The sequence below is a fragment of the Prinia subflava genome, chromosome 5, assembly GCF_021018805.1.
Source record: "Prinia subflava isolate CZ2003 ecotype Zambia chromosome 5, Cam_Psub_1.2, whole genome shotgun sequence".
In the NCBI taxonomy this organism is placed as follows: Eukaryota; Metazoa; Chordata; class Aves; order Passeriformes; family Cisticolidae; genus Prinia; species Prinia subflava.
The window spans coordinates 61,291,922-61,316,611 of record NC_086251.1 but is presented as its reverse complement, the minus strand read 5'-3'; the positions used below and the strand labels follow the sequence as shown (position 1 = coordinate 61,316,611).

General features: G+C 56.1%; 2 protein-coding genes across 7 annotated transcripts in view; one reads left to right on the top strand and one right to left on the bottom strand.

The window, feature by feature from the left end:
• RTRAF (RNA transcription, translation and transport factor) overlaps window positions 1–7,436 on the top strand; it is a 13,964-nt gene extending 6,528 nt beyond the window's left edge. For all 3 annotated transcript variants that reach the window (XM_063399691.1, XM_063399689.1, XM_063399690.1), the window contains 3 exons: window positions 2,718–2,786; window positions 5,596–5,644; window positions 6,433–7,436. In XM_063399691.1, the coding sequence (XP_063255761.1) occupies window positions 2,718–2,786; window positions 5,596–5,644; window positions 6,433–6,587 (273 nt within the window). In that variant the 3' untranslated portion in view covers window positions 6,588–7,436. The remainder of the gene's footprint in view (window positions 1–2,717; window positions 2,787–5,595; window positions 5,645–6,432) is intronic.
• Window positions 6,981–24,690, bottom strand: NID2 (nidogen 2). Of its 4 annotated transcripts, none has more exons than XM_063399683.1 (22): window positions 24,385–24,690; window positions 23,387–23,695; window positions 19,862–20,094; window positions 19,253–19,626; window positions 18,470–18,619; window positions 18,147–18,392; window positions 17,364–17,564; window positions 17,026–17,247; window positions 16,576–16,719; window positions 15,711–15,839; window positions 15,492–15,635; window positions 15,290–15,409; window positions 14,976–15,209; window positions 14,073–14,309; window positions 13,741–13,962; window positions 13,450–13,619; window positions 12,264–12,393; window positions 11,476–11,650; window positions 9,258–9,415; window positions 8,568–8,691; window positions 7,816–7,928; window positions 6,981–7,727 (listed from the first exon to the last, which is right to left on the bottom strand). In XM_063399683.1, exons 1-22 carry the CDS (start codon window positions 24,571–24,573, stop codon window positions 7,717–7,719), a joined length of 4,035 nt encoding a protein of 1,344 aa, XP_063255753.1. In that variant the 5' UTR covers window positions 24,574–24,690; the 3' UTR covers window positions 6,981–7,716. The 4 variants fall into 4 exon arrangements, with proteins under 4 accessions (XP_063255753.1, XP_063255754.1, XP_063255755.1 ...); XM_063399684.1 differs by having other exon boundaries at window positions 17,026–17,244; window positions 24,385–24,689; XM_063399685.1 differs by having other exon boundaries at window positions 11,476–11,647; window positions 24,385–24,688.

Below are 24,690 nucleotides of genomic sequence, written 5' to 3'. Positions count from 1 at the left end.
TTCTTTTGGTCTTATGAACTGTTTACTCCTTGTCATTACTGAAGTCAGTTTAATTTAATTTTGACGACTAATTATGGGGTTTAAGTGCCCTAAATAGGCTAATTAATTTTTTAAACCATCTTTTTTATGCCTTTAAGAAAATTTCTGACATTCTGGTGGAACTCTATAGATTTGGGGTCAAACCCATACTGTATTTTTTTAAGCAAAAACCACATTATTGATGAGTGTAAAATCCCAAGTTCCTACTTGATCATGTCATAATATACCTAAATAAACTTAGTTAGGGAATAAACTTTGTTTTGTTTGTCATTAAATAAAAGCATTTCACTGAAAAATAAACCAAATCAAACCATAAAATTCTGTTCATGACAATTGTTGTGATATTTGCTAAACTTGTTTTGGAGAAACCAAAAGCTGTGGGTATTGAAGTTTATTTAGTGTAAGTCTGTAACTCTTGGAAGAATATTATGGTAACTTGGTTTCTTAAGGAGTTTTCAGCCTGCATCCATTTTTTTCTATCCATTTTTTTCTCCTTCTCTCCAGTGTGGTTTCCTACTTTCCTTTCCCAAAATATCCTTCTTTGATCTTGAAGGGAGATGGAGATCTCATACATGAATCCCCTACCGAAAACCACTCAAAACCCCACAAAAATCAGTGTAAAGGGACATCAGGCAGGGAGAGGAGACCCTGGGTGTGGTGATAATGAGGATTTGCAGTGTGAACGAGCTCAGCTCTTAGCAAAATTCCTTCAGATCTTCTCCCAGGGCTGGCAAACTTTACTGGGTGTATAATTCTGGATAAATGTATTTACATTTCTGTCACAGTTCCACATCTCTTTTTTTTTTTTCCAGACAGATTTGGGTAAATCTAGCCTGAATTTTCTTGCTTTTAATTCCACTAAGAGTGAAAAATCCACATTCCAGGAACAATGCAGAGCTGGTTTTGGGGTTGGGATGATGATGTTAGGAAGTGTCAGACTCTTTATTCTCCCCCACAATGAGCAGGTTTGCAGGGAATTTCTGCTCCCTCTCCAGGCTTGGACACTCAGGAGTGGATGTTTTGGGAGAGCCAAAGGGTGCAGGCACACCACAGACATCTGGCCAGGATGAGCAGAGGTTTAAATCCCATTTTCTTCATTTAAACCTGGCAAGTTGATCACAAAGCATCTGTGGGACACAGTTGGATATTTCCTAATGCCAAAGGCACTTGGAATCCTCTTCCACAAGGTCTGGTTTCACTGCTGGAATTAAAGCACTCATCAAATCATTCCTTTGTCCAGGCCACTTCCTTCAGGGAAAGAATTCTAGAAGTATTTAAGTGACAACGTTCTGGTATCAGCTCAGCTTTAATCATGACCAAAACTGGGAGAAATCCTGGAGGAGAAACACGGAGCAGCTTCTGTCACTTTGGGCTGCTCATCAGGGAGAGTCTGGGGAATGTGTTTGACAGAGCCAGCTCTTCTTTCCTGTGGAAATCTGCCTGTGTGGTGTTCCTGCAGTTATTTTTGGAGGCATCTGGAGCTGTAGGTATCAGTAACTGAGAGCTCTGATAGGATTTCACCCCATGTGCTGCAGCCAGGGAAGACAGATGAGCACCAGGATTGTCAAAGTCAAGGCTGCTCTTGTTCCCAAGGCTAAAATTAATTCCTTTCTGCTCTCAGGTTTTTCCAAGCCTGCCTGGGAAGCCTTGCTCCAGGTTTCTCTGCATATGGGAGGTGGTTCAGCACTTCCCAAAAGATGCTGGCAGCAGCATTCCCTTCCCAGGGCAGCATTCCCTTCCCAGGGCAGCATTCCCTTCCCAGGGCAGCCTTTCCTTCCCAGGGCAGCCTTTCCTTCCCAGGGCAGCCTTTCCTTCCCAGGGCAGCATTCCCATCCCAGGGCAGCATTCCCATCCCAGGGCAGCATTCCCATCCCAGGGCAGCCTTTCCTTCCCAGGGCAGCCTTTCCTTCCCAGGGCAGCCTTTCCTTCCCAGGGCAGCATTCCCTTCCCAGGGCAGCATTCCCTTCCCAAGGCAGGATTCCCTCCCCAGGGCAGCATTCCCTTCCTCTGCATTGTACTGCAGAGTTAAAGGTGTGAGAACTCAGGAAAATAAGATTGGTGCTGCTGCTTTGGGGTTGTGACCAGCTCATTTTGGAATCATGGATTTGTTTAGGTTGGAAAAGACCTTTAAACCATTCCAACCTTTAAACCATTCCCAGCACTGCCACCTGTCCCCAAGTGCCACATCCACACAACTTTGGGATCTCTCCAGGAATGGGGACTGCACCACTGTGAAACCCTTTCCAGTGCCTGTCCAGCCTTCCCAGGAGGAAAATTTCCCTGATATCCAACGTGAACCTCCCCTGGCACAGCTTGAGGCCGTTCCCTCCTGTCACCCTCTTGAGCCTCCTTTTCTCCAGGCTAAAAATCCCAAGCTTTCCAGGCTATTCCTTGTATTTTGCAGCTTCTGTCCCAGGAGTGGCAGGAATTAATGGTGTGAAATCAATGTCCTTGTCACTTCTGGTTCAGCTGCCTTGCACACCTGGCTGAGATCCTTCATGCCAAGGTTATTCCTGAGTGGAGAGATTTAAGAGCTGGAAGAGTTTTCCAGAATAAAAAACCTGTCACAAAACTGGGTTTGAGGTTATAATTCTGGCTCTTTTTCCCTTGGAATCACTGAAAAATGAAATGCCTGAAGACATGAATTAATTCCTGTCCCCTTTCCATGTTTTTCCCAGGCCATTCGGATTCTGGTTCAGGAGCGCCTGACACAGGATGCCATAGCCAAAGCCAGCCAGTCCAAGGAGGTTTGTACCCATGGCCAGGGTTAATTATTCCCTGCTAATTAATGAAGATAAAGCTCTGTCCCCTCAGTCAAAACCAGTTCTGTGCCAACACTTCATTTAGGAGGGAGGTGGAAGCTTAATTTATCCCAACCATCCTGATTCCAGCAGATCCAGGGTTATGGAGAGCAGTGCTCAAAGCTGGATTTGTTCCATTTGAACACAAATTTACCTGTGTGAGGAACCACGGAACAGCTCTTCCCTGAGGTATTTTCCAGAGGATTATCCTGACTGTTCAGTGCAGCAGGCCTATGGTGTGAGGAGAAATGCACAATCTGGATTTTCCGTGGAATTAGCAGTGTTGGCTGCAGAAAGAGGTTGAAATATTCCTTGTATGCAGTGGTTTGCTTCATATGGACACCTCATACGTGTTCGAGGAATGGGATGTTGGAAATCCATCTCCTCCCTCCTCTCTTCCCAAAAAAAGGAGTGCTGAAGGAAATTCCTGCCCTGAAACTCAGATTTTTGCAGAATTCTTTTGCTAACCACGAGCTGTCTGTTGGGAAGATGTTCCAGGGGATGACTGTGGGTTTTTAGTTTGTGATTTCCTCATCATTCCAGATCTCTCCAGCATTTGGCAGAGCTGGGAAAGGCTGGGAAAAGCTGGGAAGGGCAGCCTCACCTGCCCTGCAGGTGTATGAGTACAAGTGTCCCTGCTGAAGCAGCTGGATCTGCTCAAAGAGCCCAAATTCCTTCCTTTTTTTGCCAGCTGCTGACAGCAATCCACGATTTATTGATTTATTATTTGTTTATTTGTTCATTTATTTATTATCATCCCCCTGCTGATGGTGTTTTCCAAGTGGGAATCACAGGTGCTCCGAGTTGCTGCAGTTTCCAGAAGCATTGGAAGGATAATTCAAAGCTTTGGACTTGCAAATCCATAAAACTGCTCAAAGAGCAGGAAAATGGGAAAGCAGCTGAGCCTGTTGTCTTCATTTTAGGTTCTGTAACGTTAATAAAAAGCAGCTTTTAGTTGTTGTTTTCATAGCTGCACAGCTGGGATCAAAATGAGATTTTCTTGGAGGAGCAGGGAAATTTTTTTGTTCCTGCCAGAGAATTGTTCCTATCTGATTTTCAAAGCATCAGCAGGGCTGAGATGTCTCTGTCTGGGAGATAACCTGGGAGGGAATTTTCCTTAGGAATGCCACGTTCCAAGGGGTGTGGAGGAAAGGGGGTGGTTAAAAGCAGGAAAATTTCTGCCAGGAGGGACCATCAACATCTTCATGTGCCAGGAAAAAAAAAAAAGGAAATAATACCTCCAAAGCAGAGAGGATGGCTGGGTTGGGAATTAAAAAAGAATGATGGAAAATTAGATTTATTCTTCAGGTTTTGACTGGTTTGTAAATGGCCAAATTTTTGTGCAGCATTCATAAATCAGATTTGTAGGGAGTGAGGCTGGAAGTGAAGCTGTCTGTGTAGCTCCTGATGTAAAGGTGCTCTGTTTTTAGTTTATTCCCCGTTTGAAGCTGCTGCACAAAGGATCCTGAGCTTGTGAGGGGATTCCAAAGGCAGCTTCCCAAAAAAAGATCAAACTCAGGGAGTGTGGGAAGAAGGGAGGGTAAGGAAATTCCTGCTCCCAGGTGACACTGGAGAAACCTTGGGGAATTCAGCCACAAAGAACTGAGGAGAAAAAAAAGACAAAAAGTCACAATTTTTCCTGCTCGTGTGACTCGAGGACACCCCAGGCTGGCAGGGAGCTCTTTGGAACCTTAAGCACAAACCTCAGATATTAAAGAAAAAAATCCATGTAGGAAGTCTGATATTTCTGGAATCTTTCTGAAGTGGCTTTTGTGGCATTTTTATCACCAGCTTCAACAGTGGAGATGGATTTTTAAGATTGCAGTTAGACGTGGATTTTACTATAAAGGCTGTGGAAAAACCCCACTTTTTGCAAAACCCCACCAGTTTGCATTTAATATGTTTTGATCAACTCAGATTCTTCTATTTTTTTCCATGTGTATAAAAGCCTTTAAAGGAAATTTTCACTGTCTAAAAGCTTTACAGCCCCATCCCTGCAGAAATTGATGGTATTGAACTCTGATGTTTCTGTTGTGCAGAATGCAAGGCTTTTGGCAAATGTTGAAAAAACTTACTGAGGGTCATAAAAGCAAATTCGGGGATTTGGAATGTTTAAATCTAATTTTAAGTGCATGTTGAAGCTCCCTGAGTGATGATTTAGTGTGACCACTCCTCTGCAGCTGGACAGGGCAAAGGAAACAGAGCAATGCTTAGAGACGACCACTAATAAATTTTGCTTTGTGGTGTTTTAATAGAGAGAATGTTTAGAAAACGGAATATTTCGCTTTATTCCTAAGCTTAACACTCGAGCAGCTGCTTCTGGGGATGTTGTGAGCTCAGCAAATGTTGATTACAGAGAATTTCTGCAGCTCTTTGCAGTCAGCCCCTGCCCCACGCCTGGCAGCTGCTGAAAGGCAGAAGTTTCTGAGAAAGCCCAGTTTTGTTTTCCTGGGAAGCTGCAGGATTGGGTGATGCCTCCCAGTCCTGCTGTTGGCCTTTTAAGGATTGAATGCAGGCACTGTGTATCCAAGGAGGGATTCTTAAGCAGGAAGATTTTTCTTTAATAACACTTTGGGTTTGGTGTTTCAGGACACAAAGGGAATTGTTTAATCAATGGTGACTTTTCAAACTTTTCACACATTTTTCTCTAAGCAAAACCCATTATTTTCTCCCCCAGTTACCTGCTCTAGTGCTTGATTTTATTTACCAAACACCTAAAATGACATTTTAAACAGGTTTTTTTTTCCTTTTCCAGGGTCTGCCTGTTGCTCTGGAAAAGCACATTCTTGGATTTGACACGGGAGGTGAGCACTGCCCCTAATGTGACTTTTAAATGGGAATGTTTGCCTTTGACAGAGTTATTACTGTCAAATCCAGAGCTGATGTGGACAGTAAAAAACCCTGGAGTGGAAAGAATTCCTCCCCCCCAGCTGGTTATTTATGAGCACTCCTGAGCATTTTGGGTTGGGAGCAGCAAAGCCTAAATCCAGGCTGTTTGGAATGTTTAAATAACAGCTTTTAGTGGCAGCCCGAGGAATGCATCCCGCTGTTTGTAAATCCTGCTGCTACCAGCAGAGGACAGCTGTGCTGCTTCCATGGATTGCAGCTGCCTCCTTTCTCCTAAAATCCCATCGAGGCAGCTCCAGTGGGCGTGACCTGATGGGTTATTGATAAACCTGATGGGTTATTGATAAACCTGATGGATTATTGATAAACCTGATGGGTTATTGATAAGGAGCAGCTGGGTGAGCTGGGGCTCCACGGGTCTGCCTTCACTCCTGCTCCACATCACTGAAATCCCTGCTGGGAATGTTTCACACCAACCTGGGAGGGGGAGGTTGGAATGAGGTGATCCTTAAGGTCCTTGCAGCTTAACCCAGCCTGTGATTCCCTCATTCCCTGACCCTGGATGTGAGGAAGGTTTGGAGGCCACCCTGTCCCTCTCCAGCAGCAGGGAAAGTTCTCTGTTTCCAGCCTGGAAACAGCAGGAACAACGTGCAGAGCATTAAAACTTCCTTAAATCCCTCCTGTGAGCTGAAAATGATGGACAAACCTCTGGATAATCCACCCTGCTCTCTGTGCCCCTCCCCAGATGCCGTTATCAACGAGGCTGCCCAAATCCTCCGCCTGCTGCACATCGAGGAGCTGCGGGAGCTGCAGACCAAAATCAACGAAGCCATCGTGGCCGTGCAGGCCATCATTGCTGACCCCAAGACTGACCACAGACTGGGCAAAGTGGGCAGATGAAGGGAGGAAAGCTCTCAGCCCCTGGGCACTCTGTGCAATTAGGAACCAGCTCCCGCTCTGGCATGCAGTTCGAAATGGGATTAATTCGCCTGTTTGGAAAGAAAACAGGAAATTAAATTCCCACTTCTGATGAATTACTAGTTTTTTCTTGAAATAAATGAAATTGAGGGAAACAGACAAATTGTTCTGAGTTGGCAAATAGGGCTTTTTTTTGTGTGTTTGTGTGTCTCTTTTTCATTGTGTTTGTCTTGAGGGGAATGTTACATAAAATCTTTTTTTCCTGAGGTCCTGCCCTAGGAACAGCTTGCTCCTGGCTTGCTTGCTGCTTCCCCACACTGAAATATTCCCCTACAACTGAAATAGTGAACAACTGAATCCAAAGGGAATCCAAACTTAAACCAACCTTTTTTATTCAATTATTGAAGTAACCTAGAAAAAAGTGAAGCATTACAACGTAACTGGTATTTCTGAACATGTATTGGTCTACACTGGGTAGGTCTAGGAAGGCACTTGGAAGACCCAACAAGCAGGGACAGATCAATTCTAGCATATTCTTCTAATATAAATACTAAAAGACATGCATGGAGGCAGTGGTGAAAACACAGAATTATCCTCTGGAAAATCTTCAATGCCTTTGCCACATCCCATCCCTGTTCTGCAGGATTTTGGAGCACACACAGTCTCTGTCCTCAGGGCTGTTTGTCATTTAGACCCAGCAATTTACTGCATCCACAGCTTCCCACAGGCACTTAATTTTTGGATAAAAGGATCTCTCGGTCAGATTGTCAAACCTATGAAAAATGAATCCATTCTTCTTCCAATAAAATAAAACATTGGAGTAAAAAAAAAGCTACATTCAAAATTTTGCATGAGGAAGAGTTTGAGTCATGGCTTGAGCTTCCCAGGACTTTTTTGGTTTTTTGGTGATAAAGTTTTCCACTTGGTAAAAAAATACAGTAGTAAAGTCTTGAGGTATAACTATAGAAAATACTTGAAAATCTTTTGCAGGAAAGCAGGGCACTTCATTGGCCTTGCTGAGGGGCTTCTCCCCCCTTGTATGCAGTGACAGTTCTCTGGGTCTGAAATTCCTCTGGGCGCAAAGATCGTTGTTTCCTCGAAAATGGAGTTCCTATTTCCTGGCTGTGGGGAGAAATGGAGATTTTTTAGTGTTGTCAGCACCCAGCAGCCATCAGAATCCCCAAGGGGCTGGGGTTTGGGTGGGTTTTACCTCCAGGGCAGTAGGGATAAACCGCTGTGATTCCGTAGAGGTGCGATCGCTGCTCTGGAAGATACTCATCAGTGAAGGCGCCCGTTTCTTTATTTACAGCTATCACCCCATCCCTGGTGAAAAAAGGAGAAGAAGAGTTTTATTCACCTATGAAATTTGGGGTTTTCCCCCTATTTTATGTGTGGTTAAGAACAGGCAGCTGAAAAGCTTGGGCTGAACACGTGCAGGACAAGCGGAAAGAAATTTGCCCTGTAAAATCCTCCTCCAGCTCAATCAGTGCATTTCTCTGTGGTGATGCAGCCACAGAACAGAGCCTTCCAAGGAGAGATTATCTCCCTGAGAGTCCCCTCCAAGTGTGGCAAGCTCTTAAGTGCTCGTGGTAATCTAAGATTGGATGGGGGTTGTGAGAGCTTCCAGCTGGAGCGGGAAGAGGCGAGTTCCCGGTGCCGAGGCAAAGGGAACGGCTGAGGACAGGATCTTTCCTTGGATCTAATCTAGATCCAGAGACTTGAGCCAAGTTTTAGTTAAAAAAAACCAACCCAAACCACTGTTTCTGTCCCTCCCAGGGAGCTGAGCTTGTGTCTCAACAACTCCTCCATGCTGAGATTTATAAGCAGGTGGTGCTGAAGCCGCACTCGGAAACCCAGGAGAGCTCTGGGGAGGCTCCAGGATTTGGGAGCGGGCTGGGTTTCCTCTCAGGGAGGGGAGCTCAGCGTTCCCAGCCGTGCAGGGGCTGGGATTCTCCTGCTCACCGTCTCCAGTCTGTGTGGTAGAAGTGGTTGGCGTAGCTGATGATGCTGAAGGGGTAGTTGAGGTTGCTCTGGATGACGCGGCGGCCGGTGCCATCCGGGAATGTGCATTCCAGGTGCTTGGTGCCTGTTCAAGCACAAAACATTCCCCATCCCACTGAAAATGCCACACCAAATATGTTCTTTGTATTTCACAGACTCACAAGGAGCATAGGACACCCCAACAATCCCACCCTGGCATCCCTGGCAGCGCTGTCCAAACACTCCTGGAGCTCTGGCAGCCTTGGGAGTGTCACCATTCCCTGGGCAGTGCCAGCACCCTCTGGGGGAGGAACCTTTTCCTGATTTTTTACATTTTGAAATAGCTTTTCAGCCTGAAGACGTAGAATCATAAAATTCAGATTGGAAAAACTCCCTAAGACCAAGTCCAGCCATTTCTCAGCACTGCCAAGGCCACCAGTGCTCCATGTCCCCAGGTGCCACATCCACACAGCTTTTAAATCCCTCCAGGGACAAAGACTCCACCACTGCCCTGAGAAACAACATTTTCCATGAAGAAATATTTCCTAAAATCCAATCTAAACCTCATCTGGTACAACACTGGAGCCCACAGGTAGCCCTGGGCTGAAGACATCCAGGATTTTCCCTCCAGGCTCAGTGTGACATTCTCTGATCCATCCTTGGGGACATTACCTGCGTCTGCCCAGCACAGTAGCTTGGAGAAGGGGTCGAAAGTCAGGCCATTGGGCAAACCAATGTCTGTGTGCACCAGCACCCTCCTGTTGGCTCCATTGACGGTGGAAGTTTCGATTTTGGGAGCTTCACGATTCCAGTCCGTCCAGTAAAGGTTGCTTGGGAAATAATGCACAAACAGGGCACACAACAGTGAGGAGTGGTGGGAGATTATCCTGGTTCTTGCCAGGAGAGAGGCCTGTTTTTTTCCTTTATCAGTGCCTGAACCATCTTTATTTGGTTAGGAAAAACCCACTCCAAGCAAAGCAGAACGATATCAGACATGTTTATGACCCAAACTGCGGCTCCTCGACGAGGGCGAGTCTGAGGAGCAGCACATTTTGTATCCCAACAGCACCCTGGGGGCACAGCTTGCATTCCCACAGCTTTTCAAAATAATCCACATCCTGACACTGAAACAGCAACTTTAGCCAGATCTGGAACTATGAGATAAAAAGAGGGGCTGGGGAGCAGAGCCAATCCCTCCTAGAGGATGTGCAGGGTCAGGACGGGGCCTTGGATTGTGCACCTTGCAAAGCTCCATATCCTAAATCCCTGTGGGATTTCTGCCTCTCGCGGTGGAATCCCTCCATCCTCTCAGGGGAGTTCCCAGGGTCCTGCCCTGGAAAGAACACCACAGAGTTTCCATCTGGATGGAAAGAAAGACCTCCTCCATGGAGCAACACTGTGTGCTCTGCCCCAGTCTCCTTCTCTCCTGATCCCTGGTTCTCCTGGTTTCTCCTTTCCCCGATTCCCCATGAGTTGTGCTATCCCTGGTGGCTGTCCCCATCTTCCCTAAAGGTCCCTGACCTTCCCCTGCCCCCTGTACTGCCCCTGTGCCCTCACATCATTGGTTCCTGACCCCTGTTGAGGCCTGTGCACAGCACATGGCCAGGTCTTTGTCCCTGATTTCCCTTCACTGTGTAGGAATAAACCTCGCTGGAACTCAGAACTCACAGAATCACCAGGCTGGAAGAGACCTTCAAAATCATCGAGTTTAACCCATGCCCCAACACCTCAACTAAACCATGGCACCAGTGCCACATCCACTGTTTTATTAAACACATCCAGGGATGGTGACTCCACCACCTCCCCAGGTAAACCATTCCAATAATTTATTACCCTTTCTGTAAAAAACTTTTCCCTAATATCCAGCCTATATTTCCCTTGGCTCAGCTTAAGGCTGTGTCCTCTTGTTCTGTCAGTGCTGCCTGAAGAACGAGACCAACCCCACCTGAGCACAGCCACCTTTCAGGGAGTTCTGAGAGTGATAAGGTTACCCCTGAGTCTCCTTTTCTCCAGGATAAACACCCCCAGCTCCCTCAGCCCTTCCTCACAGGGTTTGTGCTCCAAGCCCCTCTCCAGCCTTGCTGTCTCCTCTGGATGAGCTCAAGAGTCTTAATGTCCTTCCTAAACTGAGGGGACACAGCTGGACACAGCACTCAGTGTCCATCCTAAACTGAGGGGCAGAGCTGGACACAGCACTCAATGTCCATCCTAAACTGAGGGGCCAGAGCTGGACACAGCCCTCAATGTCCTTCCTAAACTGAGGGGACAGAGCTGGACACAGCACTCGAGGTGTGGCTTCACCAGTGCCCAGGGACAAGGGCAGAATGACCTCCCTGCTCCTGCTGCCCACACCATTCCTGATCCAGGCCAGGAGCCATTGCCCTTCCTGGCTACCAGGGCACACTGCTGGCTCACGTTCAGTCAGTTATCAACCAGAACCCCCTTTCTGCCTGGGCACTGTCCAGCCACACCATCCCCAGCCTGGACAGGCTGGATAACATTGCAGGGATTATTGTGGCCAAAACGCAGGACTTGGCACTTGGACTTAATAATCTTCATCCCATTGGACTCTGCCCATCCATCCAACCCTTCCAGGTCTCTCTGCAGAGCCCTCCTCCCTTCTGATAGATCGACACACGCTCCCAGCTTAGTGTCCTCTGCAAATTTACCAGTGAAAGTCTCAACCCCCTCTTTCACCTGATCACACAAAGGCCCCTCTTGCCTCTCCTTGCTGAGCCGTGCCGTGTGTGATGTGGAGGTTTAACCGCTCTGCCTGAATCCTCCCCACGCGCCTTTTCCCCGGGAGATGCTTATCCTGGGATGTATATAATATATCCTGGATATCCCGGGGTATATCACCCCCCCTGGAGAGCACAGTGCCGGGGCTCACCCTCGCACGGGGTCCACGGTGATGGCGCGGGGGTTCACCAGGTCGGTGTCGAAGAGCAGGCGGCGCTCGGAGCCGTCCAGGCGCGCGCGCTCAATCCTGTCCAGCCCGCTGTCGGTCCAGAACAGCGCCCGGCGCAGGTGGTCCACGGCCAGCCCCTCGGGGCTCACCAGGCCTGCTGGGGGCACGGCCGTGCTCAGGGAATGCTGCTGGGGGATCCCTCAGGCACCCCCCAAGGGTGGTGATGCCTGAAGATTTTAACTTTTGGGGTTTTTTTTGTGTATTGTAACCCTGTAGTTCTTCAGCGTATAACTCCAAACTCATATAACTCCGTAACGCTGCTAACAAGGCAGTGTGAGCTGCTGCTTTCCCATTGAAATCAGACAAAACAATTCCTCTCCAGGCCTGGGAATCAAGAGCACCTCACTGCCTCAGGCCCTGAGAGATGTGAACAAAAGTGACTCGGGGTGGGGAGCAAACTTGGGGTAAATGACTTCATTACTTCATTATCTGTCATTGGAAGATGAACCCCCAACGTGCGAATGGACCAAACTTATAAAAGTGTGAAACCCATGACCTGTTGTTCATTTTGGAGCTAGCCCCTAGGGGAGCTTCATCTGCCCGAAATGGACCTGAAGGCCCTCCAATAAACAGAACAGCTTGTTATTCCCTTAATTCTGTCTGGCCTCTGTTTTTAGGGAGCCCCAAAAGGCATCAGTGGGAGGACCCGGAGCTGCGATGGGAGCAGCAGACGTGGCTCTGGGCAGGTGACACTGGGGACAGGAGCACACCTGAGCTGATGATGGTCTCGGGCTCGGAGCCCGGCTCCAGGCCCGCCCGGCTGATGGTGCGGCCGGCCACGTCCGTCCAGTAAATCATCTTCTCCCGGCAGTCGTAGTCGATCCCCACCACGATGGAGCCCTGCCAGGGGGAGGACAGGGGGTGAGATCCTGCCAGGAGGATCAGGGAGCAACCCCAAACCCATCAGCTGGCACTGAGAGCTGCCTGGGACACGCTGCAAGTGGGGAATGGCACTCAAATCCCATTTCCCCAGCAAAACTCTGCTCTGACGGGCTCCCACTGCACCCTCCCAGCTGAATCCTGCAGCAGAGGATTTTAGGCCAGCTGGTGCAGGCTCACACCCACATCCAGATGGATTTGAACCCTTTCCCTGAAGGAGAGGGTGCTCCAAGAGCAAAGCCAGTCCGGGGAATGACCTTGAGGATGGGGAGAGGGAATATTTGGCCAGGTCCTTTGCTCCCCCAGGGTGCAGGGAGGGTCCTGGCCCAGATTTCAGTGTTCCTCTGCCTTGATCTGGCCTGGCCTGGCTGGAGAGGCAGATGGCCACGCTCCAAGGGGAGTCTAAGGAAGGAAAAAAGGCCAGCCTTGCAGCTGGAAGTCAAGGCTGTGACCAACCCTGGAGAGCTCTCACAAAGGGAGCCCTGAGCTCCTTCCCTTTGTGAGCAGCCCCAGGTCTGGGACCTGGCTGGGACCTGGCTCTGCTGGGGATGGCTGGAGGGAGGTGAAAATAGAATCCATAGAATCCCAGAAAGGTTTGGGTTGGAAGAGACCTCAAAGGTCATTCAGTTCCACCCCTGCCATGGGCAGGGACACCTTCCACCAGCTCAGGTGGTTCCAGCCAGGTCTTGGACAGTTCCAGGGGCAGCCACAGCTTCTCTGGGCACCCTGTGCCAGGGCCTCAGCCCCCCCACCCACCCTAGTCAGTAATTCCATGCAAAAATCCCATCTAACCCTGCCCTCTGTCACTGGGAAGCCATTCCCCTTGTCCTGTCACTTGTCCCAAGTGCCACCACGGCAGCACAGCCAATGTCCCCAGACACCAGCGTGAACCCCCCAAACCCCGACAGCTCAGACAAGCGGCTCAGAGAGAGGTGACAGCACCGAGTGGCAGCACCAGCCTGTCCCAAAGTCCCTCCGGTCCCCCTGCACCCCATCCCCTTCCCAAGGACACCGTACATGCAGGGAGAGCAGGGTCTTGGCCGCCTCCTTCTGCAGCCGGGTGCCGTTCAGGGGCAGGTACCCGATCTGCTGGCCCTGGGCGTAGAGCAGGAACGTCCCCGCGGCTGGAGGGGACACGTCGGGCCGGGGCTCGGGCCGGACGCTGGGCGGGGCGACACTGGGCAGACCTGGCGTGTCAGAGGGGACAGAGGTGGCTCAGGGATTGTCCCCCGGGCGCCACACCTGGAGCGGGGCGCGGCACCTGCGCTGTCGCTGCGGTGGGGTCGCTTTGGGGCGCCGGGCTCTTACAGGGCGGGGTGGTGCCGGGCTCGGAGCGCGTCCCCGGGATCTCCCTGCCGCTCTGCTCCACGCACCAGCAGTAGCCGCTGTCCCCGTGGCACTGCAGCGGGGTGAAGTCCCCGCTGGGGTCACACTGCGGCACGTACTGGTCCCCGCGGGGGCTGCCCCCGTAGTGCTCCAGCAAACTCTGCCGCCAGCGCTCGCACATGCTGGGGGGCCGCTCCGTGGGCTCTGCCACGGGAGGGTGACAGTCACCGCCCTGTTCGGGGGGGACTCAGGGCTTTGTGGAGCCCTGTGCCCCCCTCTCCCTGCTGGCCGAGGGTGCTCCCCGGGGCACTGACCTGGGCTCCCGCAGCGTGGGGGGGTGGTGCCCGGCGCCGTCCGGGTGCCGGCGATCTCCTGCCCCGCCGCGTCCACGCACCAGCAGTGCCCGGAGCTGCCGTGGCACTGCAGGGGCCGGTACCGGCCCTGCTCGTCGCACTGGGGCACGTGCGCGTCGCCCACGGGTGCTGGCCCTGGTGGCACCTCCCGCGGGTACATCCGCGCGTGCTCGCAGGGCGTCAGCTGCTGGATGGACTCTGCCGACAGCAAGCGCCCCCAGCCCGGGCTCAGGGGGTGCCACGCAGCCCCCCCGGAGCCACCTGGCACCTTGGCACCACCCCCACCCTTTGTCTGGGGTGGGAGCCCCACTCCAGCCCCCTCGACACCTCATAGCTGTTCCCTCCATCACAAGCTAACACAGGAGGTGGCCCAAAGGCCATTGTAACCCAATGGGCCAGGGCACCCTGAACACCCAGGAGCCCCTCGCTGCACCCACTTTGCAGCACCCTGCCCTCAGTGAAGGCCCAGAAGGGTGCTTGGGCAGAGGGTCACAGAGCCACAGAATGGTTGGGGTTGCAAGGGACATCTTGAGATCCTCCAGTCCAGCCTCCCTGCCAAGGCAGGGTCACCTGGAGGAGGTGGCACAGGAACATGTCCAGGTGGATTTGGAATATCTCCAGAGAAGGAGAGTCCACACCCTTCCTGGGCAGCTTTTCCAGGGCTCTACCACCCCCAGCATGAGGAAATTCTTCCCATGCTGAGGTGAAACTTCCCAAGTTTTGATTGATGGCTGTTTAGTTTACAGGTCCCCTCCACTCACTGTGGCCCCGCTGTCCCCACGCTGCTGCCCAAAGGGGATGGGACACCAGCCAGATGCCCAAGGCCCCAGCCCTGTCCCCTCACCCCTGGCGGGTGTCACTGACCTGGGCTCCCGCAGCGTGGGGGGGTGGTGCCCGGCGCCGTCCGGGTGCCGGCGATCTCCTGCCCCGCCGCGTCCACGCACCAGCAGTGCCCGGAGCTGCCGTGGCACTGCAGGGGCCGGTACCGGCCCTGCTCGTCGCACTGGGGCACGTGCCCGTCGCCCAGGGGTGGCACCTCCCGCGGGTACATCCGCTCGTGCTGGCACGGCGTCAGGCGCTGCGGGTTCCCTTCCACCGCTGGAGAGCCAGAAAGGAGGAGAGTGAGGCTGGGGAAGCCGTGCCAGGCAGAGAGGGCACGGGGCCGGCGGGCACCTCACCATACGTGCACTGGAAGCCGTCGCCGGCGTAGCCGGGCCGGCAGCGGCAGGAGAAGGAGCCCGGGGTGTTGTAGCAGACAGCGGCCGGGTGACACGGGCTCTCAGCACACTCATCCACGTCTGTGCAGGGGGAGGATGGCGTCAGCGGGGACAGGGACACCCCGGCAGCTGTGGCGTGGGGTCTCCCCCGTGCCCACCTTACCGGAGCAGCGGATGCCATCGCCGGTGTAGCCGGGGAGGCACTCGCAGGTGGCGCGGCCATCGCCGCGGGACAGGCACCGCGCCCGGTCCCCCGGGGCGCAGGGGTGCCGCCCGTCCTCGCAGGGGTCACTCGGCGGTGCCAGCGCTGTGGGGACAGGGGAGGGTGCTCAGGGCATGGGGCACAGGAGTTGGGGACACCGCGGGTGGGGTCAGCACTTACGCACACACGCCTGCCTGTCCCCCGCCGGCCCGTAGCCGCCGCGGCACTCGCAGCGGTAACTGCCCGGCACGTTCAGGCACACGGAGAAGGGGCCGCACTGGCTCAGGCCCTCGGCGCACTCGTCCACATCTGGGGAGAGGAGGAGACACCGGGCACCCCGATGGTGGTGGGACAGCCCTGCTTTCATGGTCTGGCTGCTTGTGGCCTGACAGGGAATATCCTGCCCCACGCTGCCCATCCCGTGTCTGCCACTGAATTTAATCAGCTACAGAATTAACTTTCTAATCAGCTCAAAATAGAAGGGAAAAAAGAACAAGATTGCTTTGATAGTTTTGATAAGCATTTGTCCAATGCACACCAATATTCTTGACTATTTGTGGTTTAAAACTTTGTTTCCTTCTCCTCAAATTAAGTGATCAGATTGGTCACTTAACCTGGGATTTCAGGAGAAGGAAACCAGCTCCGTATTGAAAGGCAGGATGCTTGAATTCCTCGCCAGCATCACTGTGCAGTGCAGCTCACTGGTACAGGGCAGCTCCTTGTGGGAAGGGACTCCAGATTTGGAAGATAAATTTGCATGTGAAGTTTGGTGTGATAAGAAAGCAACAATGAAGCTGGCTGGATTTATGAAATGCAGGGATTATTTTTCCACTGGTTTTGCTTTTTTTCCCGTCTCTCCTTTTCTCCCCTCCTCTATTTTATTTGCTCCTGTAGCACTTCCCCAGGGACCACCAGCACCCTGCCTCAGTTTTCCCCCATGCCGCATCCCTGTGCTTGGTGCTGTGACATCCCAGCCCCCCAAACCCCAGCGGCCACTCGGTGCCAGATGGGCACAGATGCCCCAGCTCTCCCCGGCCCCGCTGACCTCGGCAGCCCCGTCCGTCCCCACGGTATCCGGCCGTGCACTCGCACGTGTACTCAGTGCCCACACCGGGCTGGCAGCGCGCCGGGGCCTCGCACGAGTGGGTGCCATCGTGGCACGGGCTCACCGCGGGATTCTCGGCGTCGTCTGCAGGCACAGAGGGGTGTTGGAGGAATAAAAGATCTGGGAGAGGCAAGGAGTGACCACCCCACTTACACCTGATGCAGGCACCACCCCTGTGCTGAAGCACCGTTGTCCCACGCAGGGAACCACGGCCGTGCCACCCCCACCCCGCCAGCAGCGCTGCAGCTCCGACTGCTTGGAAAACCCCTCGATTTTGGCTGATCTTGGGCACAGCGAGCACACTGCAGCTTTGGGAGATGTCAGCATCCCCGCTGAGGGCCGGCACCCTGGGCTGGCACACGGATTGGCACAGAGGGTGCTGGCGCTCACCTGGTGCCGGGCCGATGCGGGCGGCCAGGGCGTAGCGCAGGACGTGCTCGTGGCTGTCGAAGAGGGCGAAGGCGCGCGCCACCGAGAGCCGCTGCCGCGCCGGCGGCCGCGAGTGCGGGCAGCCCGAGATGGAGATGTTCTGGCGCAGGCGGTATGACAAGGTCTGGTTGGCAGTGCCCGCGGCCACCACGTATTCCCGCTGGCCTGAGGATGTCACAGCTGCTGGGCGGCACGGAGAGCCCCGTGGGATGTGGGGAAAATGTGTCAGCATCGAGGTGTCTCGGATGTTTTCGGGTGTTCAGGGGGAGGGACTGAAGCCAGGTGAGCACAGGTCTTACCTGAGCTGGAGTAGGAGTAGAGTTCCTTGTAAGGAGTGAAGTGGATGGTGACGTTCTCTGGCAGGAAAGGCACCTCACCCTGGATGTGTGTCCTGAGGCTTAAATAATTGTCCGGCCCCAGGCCCTCGGCTGTCTGAGTGACCTGGACCGTCTCCCCACCGGGATAAAACGTCACCTCCAGGCTCTGGGTGAATTCAGCACCTGGGCAGGAAAAGGGAACAGGCACCATTTGTAGGGACAACCCCAAAGCATCCTTCCCTGCTACTCCAGCATGCCCGTGGGGGGCTCACAGCAACAGGTGAGCGCCAGCTGAGAGAGGGATTGGAGGAACCACAGAGCTGCCCTGAAGCCCTCATCACCCACCCAGAAGCCACACCCCTGGGAGTGACAGCACAGCCCAAAGCCCCGCTCACCACACCCCAAAGCCCTGCTCACTACATCCCAAAGCCCCGCTCACCACACCCCAGAGCCCCGCTCACCACACCCCAGACCCCGCTCACCACACCCCAAAGCCCCGCTCACCACACCCCAAAGCCCTGCTCACTACACCCCAAAGCCCCGCTCTCCACACCCCAGAGCCCCGCTCACCACACCCCAGACCCCGCTCACCACACCCCAAAGCCCCGCTCACCACACCCCAAAGCCCTGCTCACTACACCCCAAAGCCCCGCTCACCACACCCCAGACCCCGCTCACCACACCCCAGACCCCGCTCACCACACCCCAAAGCCCCGCTCACCACACCCCAAAGCCCCGCTCACCACACCCCAGAGCCCCGCTCACCGGTGATGCTGAAGCCGTTCTCCGATCCAGGCTCCTCCAGGGCGAAGAGCCATGCGAAGAGCCCCCCGACGGGCAGCAGGGGCAGCAGGGCGCGGGCAGCGGGCTGGGGCACCCCGCTGATGGCCGTGTAGGCTCTGCCGTCGCTGCCCACGATGTAGGCGTGCAGGTCCACGTCCTGGAAGCGCACGGAGGCGCGGCCCACCCTCAGGCTCCCGCTCACCTTGCCGTTGAGGCGATGCACGGCCCCTGGGCGGGGAGACGGGTACCCCTGGCAGCGGCCGCCCAGGCACGGGCTGCCCGTCCCCGCCGCCCGCCCCGCGTACCTTCGGGCAGGCACTGCCGCCCGTTCCCGTAGAAGGTGGCCCGGCAGTGGCAGCAGAAGCCGGCGGCGTAGTCGGTGCAGAAGGCGTGAGGGGAGCAGCGCCCGTGGTGCTGGGCGCACGTCTCCTTGCTGGCGGCGCTGTAGGTGAACACTGGGGACAAAGGGAGAGGGTTGGGGACGCAGGGACAAAGCCACCCTTCACAGGGGGTGGGCGCCTCGCCTTCTCGGCCCCAAAAACACCGCCTGGAAACGAGCCAGCTGGCAGTTGCGGTTCCCAAGAGAGCCACCCGGGACGCAGAGGGGTGGTGGAGAGTTTGGAACCTGTTGCCTGATTTCAGGCAGATCTGACAGAGGGCACGGAGATCAAATTCCTGAGGGTATTTTTGGGAGACAGCTGGCTGGGGACGGGGCTCTGCTCCCCCCGGGCACGTGCCATGGCGGCTCCACAGCTGGCTCGGTGGCGGGGAGGGTGCCAAGGCCACTGCTGACCTCATGCTGGGACCTGTCCCCTGAGCATCCCACCCCATCCTGTGCTCCTTGGCGGGCCCAGCAGGCAGGGCCGTGTGGCTCCGGCAGCCCCTTGGCAGCGGGATTGAGCTGAGAGGAGGAGCTGCAAGAGCAGCAGCTCTGCAGGAGCGGCTCCTCCAGCCCCGGCCTCTTGGGATGGGGTGAACTTCCAGCCAGGGTCCTTTTTTAGGGAGCCACCCCCCCGGGTCACTGTCCCCACTGGGTCATCACCCCGTTGGGTCACTGTCCCTACTGGGCAGGGTTGGTGGCCGCTCACCATCGGGGTTGAAATGCACGTCCTCCTCCACGCCGACGCCGTGGTGGCCGGAGCTGTAGGATGAGGGGTTGGCAGAGTGGCTCTGCCAGGTGCCACCGTCCCCTCTGGGCTGCAGCCAGCGGCTCTGCTCCGGGGCGTCCCTCCTGCCGGGGACAAAGCCCAGGAGCACCGGGGTGCGGGGCCCGTGGCTGGGACGCTGGGCCATGGATGTGTGGCTGGAGAGCGGGCGGGTGGAGCCGGCGGTGCCGGGGTTGGGGTGCTCGGGGGGGCTCTGAGGTGCAGCAGGAGCGGCTCCTTCGCCGCCCCCCGGCTCCGCGCGCTCCGCGCTGCCCACGTGGAAAACCCACACGCCGGGGATTCCCGTGTTGCTCTCCCTGTGGACACAGCACATACAGACATCGTCACAGCCAGGCTGGAAATGCCACCCCGAAGGCAGCACCACCCCCTGCAGGACCCCAGCACAGCTCCTGTGCATGTGGGGCTGAGCCCAGCCCAGCACCCCCAGCTCACTCCCCAAATTTTTCCAGGCTCTGAAAGGTTCCAGGGCTGGGAGAAGGTGATCCCCATGCTCCTCCTGCCCACACCCACAGCCCCTCAGGTTGGACTCACCTTTCCAGGTTCCTCAGAGCCTGCTCGCTGCTGGCCAGGCTGTAGAAGAGCCCGTCCCTCTTGGGGTCATCGCCGTCCCCCCAGCTGAAGCCCACCCTGGCTGGCAGCTCCAGCTGGACGTTGTAGGACTCCTTGGGCCGCGTCCCCAGGAACTGGAGGCCGCCCTCGGGGTACAGGAAGATGGTGTAGGTGTCCTCATCGTTGTAGGCTATGACTGCCTGGAAGGTGTTGAGCTGCCAAAGGGAGAGCGGGACAGATGGATGGCACGGAGGGGCAGGAACACAGCAGAGGAGTGAAGGAAGGGCAGGCAGGGATGTGAGAGGCAGCCCCACACACCCCACAGGGCATGGAAACACCCCAAAAGGGCCCTCCAATGGAAAGCACCTCCACGGAGACAGACTGGGAGAGCTGGGGGTGTTCACCTGCAGAAGAGAAGGCTCCAGGGAGAGCTTTCAGGGCCTGAAGGGACTCCAGGAGAGCTGGAGAGGGACTGGGGACAAGGGCTGGAGGGACAGGACACAGGGAATGGCTTCCACTGCCAGAGGGCAGGGATGGATGGGAGATTGGGAATTCCTGGCTGGGAGGGTGGAGAGGCCCTGGCACAGGGTGCCCAGAGCAGCTGTGGCTGCCCCTGGATCCCTGGCAGTCTCCAAGGCAAGGCTGGACAGGGCTTGGAGCAGCCTAGGACAGTGGAAGGTTGCCCTGCCATGGAAGGGGTGGCACTGGATGTTCTTTAAGGTCCCTCCCAAGCCATTCCTTGATCAGCCTGCAGAGCCCTCTTGGGGAAGAGCAGGAGCTGGGGCCACTCCTGCCCAGCCAACCCCAAGTGCCACATCCTGGGAAGACGCTCAGCATCCTCCTCGGATCCCCACGGCACAGCCAGGCCACTCCCGCAGTGCAAGGGTGTCCCAAGGGCATCCCTGGCCGTGTAACCCTGCACTGGGAGCCCCTCACTCCTGTCCCCCCACTGACACCCCCCTGCTCCACCCCATCAGCACCAGAGGAAAACCCGCACCCCCCGCTTGTCCCTGAGAACAATTTTAGCCTCGGTTTCCTCCGGAAAAAACATTCCTGTGCTCCCAGCTTCCCATACATCCCGCTATAGGCAGGTTGGCAGGCTGCCTGCCCGCCCTGGGGCCGTGCCAGGTGGCGGCACCGCGGCCACAACCCCCGGGGACAGGGAGGCCGAGGAGGCAGCACAGCCCTGCCCAGCCCCCGGCACCCCACACCCTCCAAAAACCGAGGATCCAGCCCCACACCGCTCCTGCTGCCCCGGGAAACAGCTCCAGGCAGGGAGCAGCAGCCCTCCCCACCGAGCTGCTGGAAGCAGCACGCAGGGAACGGCGCCCGAGCGAAGGAAAAATGATTAAACTCCAGTTTCACCCCCGGAGCAGCGGGAGGGAGGCCAGGGGCTCCCCCCAACCCACCCCCCACAGCACCAGCCCTGGTTTTGGGGTGCAGGGGCCCCAGAGCATCGCTGGATTTCCTGGCAGCCCCACGGGATATAAAGAGCCTTGTTGTGCCTGTCACACACTCGGGGCATTCAGAGACCCCGAAAAGGCGGCCAAAAAGCTGGAGGGGGGTGGAATAACCCCCCCTGCCCCCGGGGCTGGATTCCTCCCCCACGCAGCCAAATCACAGCAGCAGCTGCAGGACTCATTCTGCCTTGGGGGTGGGCGGCGAGGGGGGACACGCTGGGTGACATCGCTGGGTGACATCGATGTGCTGGCACAGTGGGATGGAGGGAAGGAGGGGGGAAGCCCCCAGCAAAGAGCTGCAAAGGGCAAATTCCAGCCCAAAAGGGCAAGTTTTGCTCCTACAGAAGCCTTGTCCCAGGAAAATGTCACTGAAGGCACCAAGAGCATGTCCCAAGGAGTTGGAGGGGACACGGCACTGCCAGACCTCCCACCCAGGCAGGATCCCCAAAGAGGGGGTCTGGGGATCCTCCACCTTAACCCAGTTTTCTACTTTTGGGGCTCCAAAAGGATTAGCTGTGACTTTCCAGGGCAGGGGGAAAGGCTTGGGAGTCAGTCCTGGTTCTGAGCAGCAGGAGGGCAGCGTTTCCAGAAACTCCACATTTGGTCAGTGAACGAAAGAGGTGTTTGGGGAGTTTTTGAGCCGTTTTGGCGAAGGGGGAGCTCAGCAAAACACAGGCACAAGCTGCATTTCAGGAGCTCTCCCTGGAGCTCCTCGTTTCCAAACAAGACCAGTTTCATTTTAAAGCCTGATCCAAACTTCTCAGAGGGAAAAAAAAAAACCACAACAGGGAAGAGAAAAGAAGAGGAGGCTGCGTTTTCGATGGCCGCGAGGTCGCTGTGAGGCCCCTGATGGCATCTCTTCAGCTGTTTTCCCAACTTTTAAATGAGAGGAAAAAATGTGCCTCGGCTCCTTCCAAACCTCAGCTTCTTGCCTTGCTTGGCTCCCCTCTCGGCACCGCGCTACCAAAGGGCCCTGGAGCGGGGGGATGCCTGGGGATGGTTCCTGGTGGTCCCTGGGGACCCCGTGGCTGCTGCTGGGCTTTGGGTGAGAGCCCATCTCCCACCACCCAGCTCTGGGTATCCATCCCCACAGTTTTCCTCGTGCAGCTCATCCTGTTCAGCTCCTTGGGGTCCTCGCAGCTGGCGGGGCGTCGCTGTCACCTCCTCAGCACGTCATCAGCCCGATGTGACAGCTCATGACCCGGCGTTTTTGGGGACAGGCAGCGCTGGAGGTCCACCCACGCAGAAGCCTTATCAGCCCCGTGGGTGGAGAGCACAGGTCACACCCCCCTGACCTGGCAGACCACCTATGAGCTTGTTTTCCAGGCACAAAATCAGCCCACGGTGGAAATTCCAAAGGCGGTTCCTGGCCAGCAGCTTAATCAGCACAGGGGCAGAAGGAAGGGCCAGCCCGAGCCACCAGTAAAGGTCAGGAGCACAATGGGTGACCCAAAGCAGGGACCTCCCCCAGCTGCCCCCAGCCCTGCACTGCCAAGCTGCCAGCACGGGAAAGCTTTGTCTGAAAAGAATCAGAATCCCAGAATGGTTTGGGCTGAGGGGATCTCAAAACTCATCTCATTCCACCTTTGCCATGGCAGGGACAACTTCCACTGTCCCAGGCTGCTCCAAGCCCCAGTGTCCAGCCCGGCCTTGGGCACTGCCAGGGATCCAGGGGCAGCCACAGCTGCTCTGGGCACCCTGTGCCAGGGCCTCATCTCCTTCATAGCCAGGAATTTCTTCCTAACATCTGATCCAAGCAGTGTAAAGCCATTCTCCCTTGTCCTGTCACTCCATGTCCTTGCTCAAGCACCTCCAGCCATGAGGGCAACCTCTACAGCCCTTCTGGCCAACAGCCCCACCACAGCCACAGCTCTGAGCAGAGGGGAAAGCTCCACGTTCCCCCTGGTGCTCACCCAAGGATGGATGGATGGGGCCACCATCCAGCTGCTCAGATGGAGAAGAATCAGCAGTTTGGGTACCATACAAGAAAACCCCACCCTCCCAAGGCACGCAGGAGGGGCATCCGAGCCCAGCCCCTCGGCCTCACCTTCGTGGAGGGCTCGGGGTCCTGGGAGAGCTCCTGGTAGGCGCCCACGTCCTCCCAGGTGGCAATGAAGGCGTTGGTGGGCACGAAGGCGCCGGCAGAGCGGGGAAAGCCGGCCTGGATGTATCCCACAGCCTGGTCCAGCACGTCCCGAGAGTCATCCTGCCGGTAGTAGATGTTCCCTCTGTCCCCGGAGGTGTCGAGGTCGGCCAGGAAGGGGGCGATGACGGGGAAGTCTGTGGGGAAATCGTCATCCACGTACTGGGTCTCCCTGGGGAAGTCCTGGCTGGAGATGACCCCGTTGGTGCCCACCTGCAGGGAGAGCGGTGCAGGGTGCTCAGGAGCCGCAGAGGTGCCACCACTGCCGGTGCCTTGTCCCTGTCCCCTCCTCCTCGGTGCAGAGGGGCACCGGGCTGGGAGCCCCGAGGCCGCGTGGCCCCATCCGGCCGGGCAGAAAACAAAGACCGCGGGCTGCTCCATCCCCCAGGGAGCCGCAGCGCTCAGGGGCCGCCCCAGCTGCAGCCGCTGCTGGCGGGGAACAGCTGCGGAGGAGAAAGGCCCCTCTTGTTCCTCCGCGGCCGGGGACACCGGGCAGCAGCGCGGGAAGGGCGGACGGACGGACGGACGGACGGATGCATGGATGGATGGACGGATGGACGGATGGATGGGGACAACACGTGCGGTGGGACAGCGAAGGTGCACATGGAGGGGCAGGAGGAGGAGGAGGGGGTGTAAAGGCAGGGGAGGAAGGGAAGAGTGGGAGGAAGGATGGAAAGATGTGAGGGTGAAAAGCCAGAAGGAAGGAGGGATGGTGGGACAGAGGGATGGAGGGAAGCAGAGTGGGAAGACGGAGAGAGACAGGGCTGGAAGGAGGGGGGGACAGAGGGTGGAGAGATGGACGGAGTGAAGATGGAGGGACAGAGGGATGGAGGAGAGGAAGCGGGGCAGGGAGCAAGAGCGGCCGGGGGGAAGGAGGGCAGGGGGGGCCGGCCGGGACTCACGTAGAGGCGGCGGGCGGAGCGGCCGTAGAGGCGCAGGGCGCGGCGGAGCAGCACCCCCGGAGAGCTCTCGTCGTCCCCGGGCCGGAGGCGGGCATCGCCGCGGGCCGGGCCGTGCGGGAGCAGCCCCGGGCGGGGTAGGGCTGCCCCCACCGCCAGCAGCGCCGCCAGCACCGCCGCCAGCGCCCGCATCGCGACAGCGGCCACGGCAGCCCCGAGCGGGAGTTGCCGAGCGCAGCAGCGGAGCCGAGCGGAGCCGGGCGGACCGGACGGGGCGACCCCGGCCCCGCGGGGCGGGACGGGGAGTAG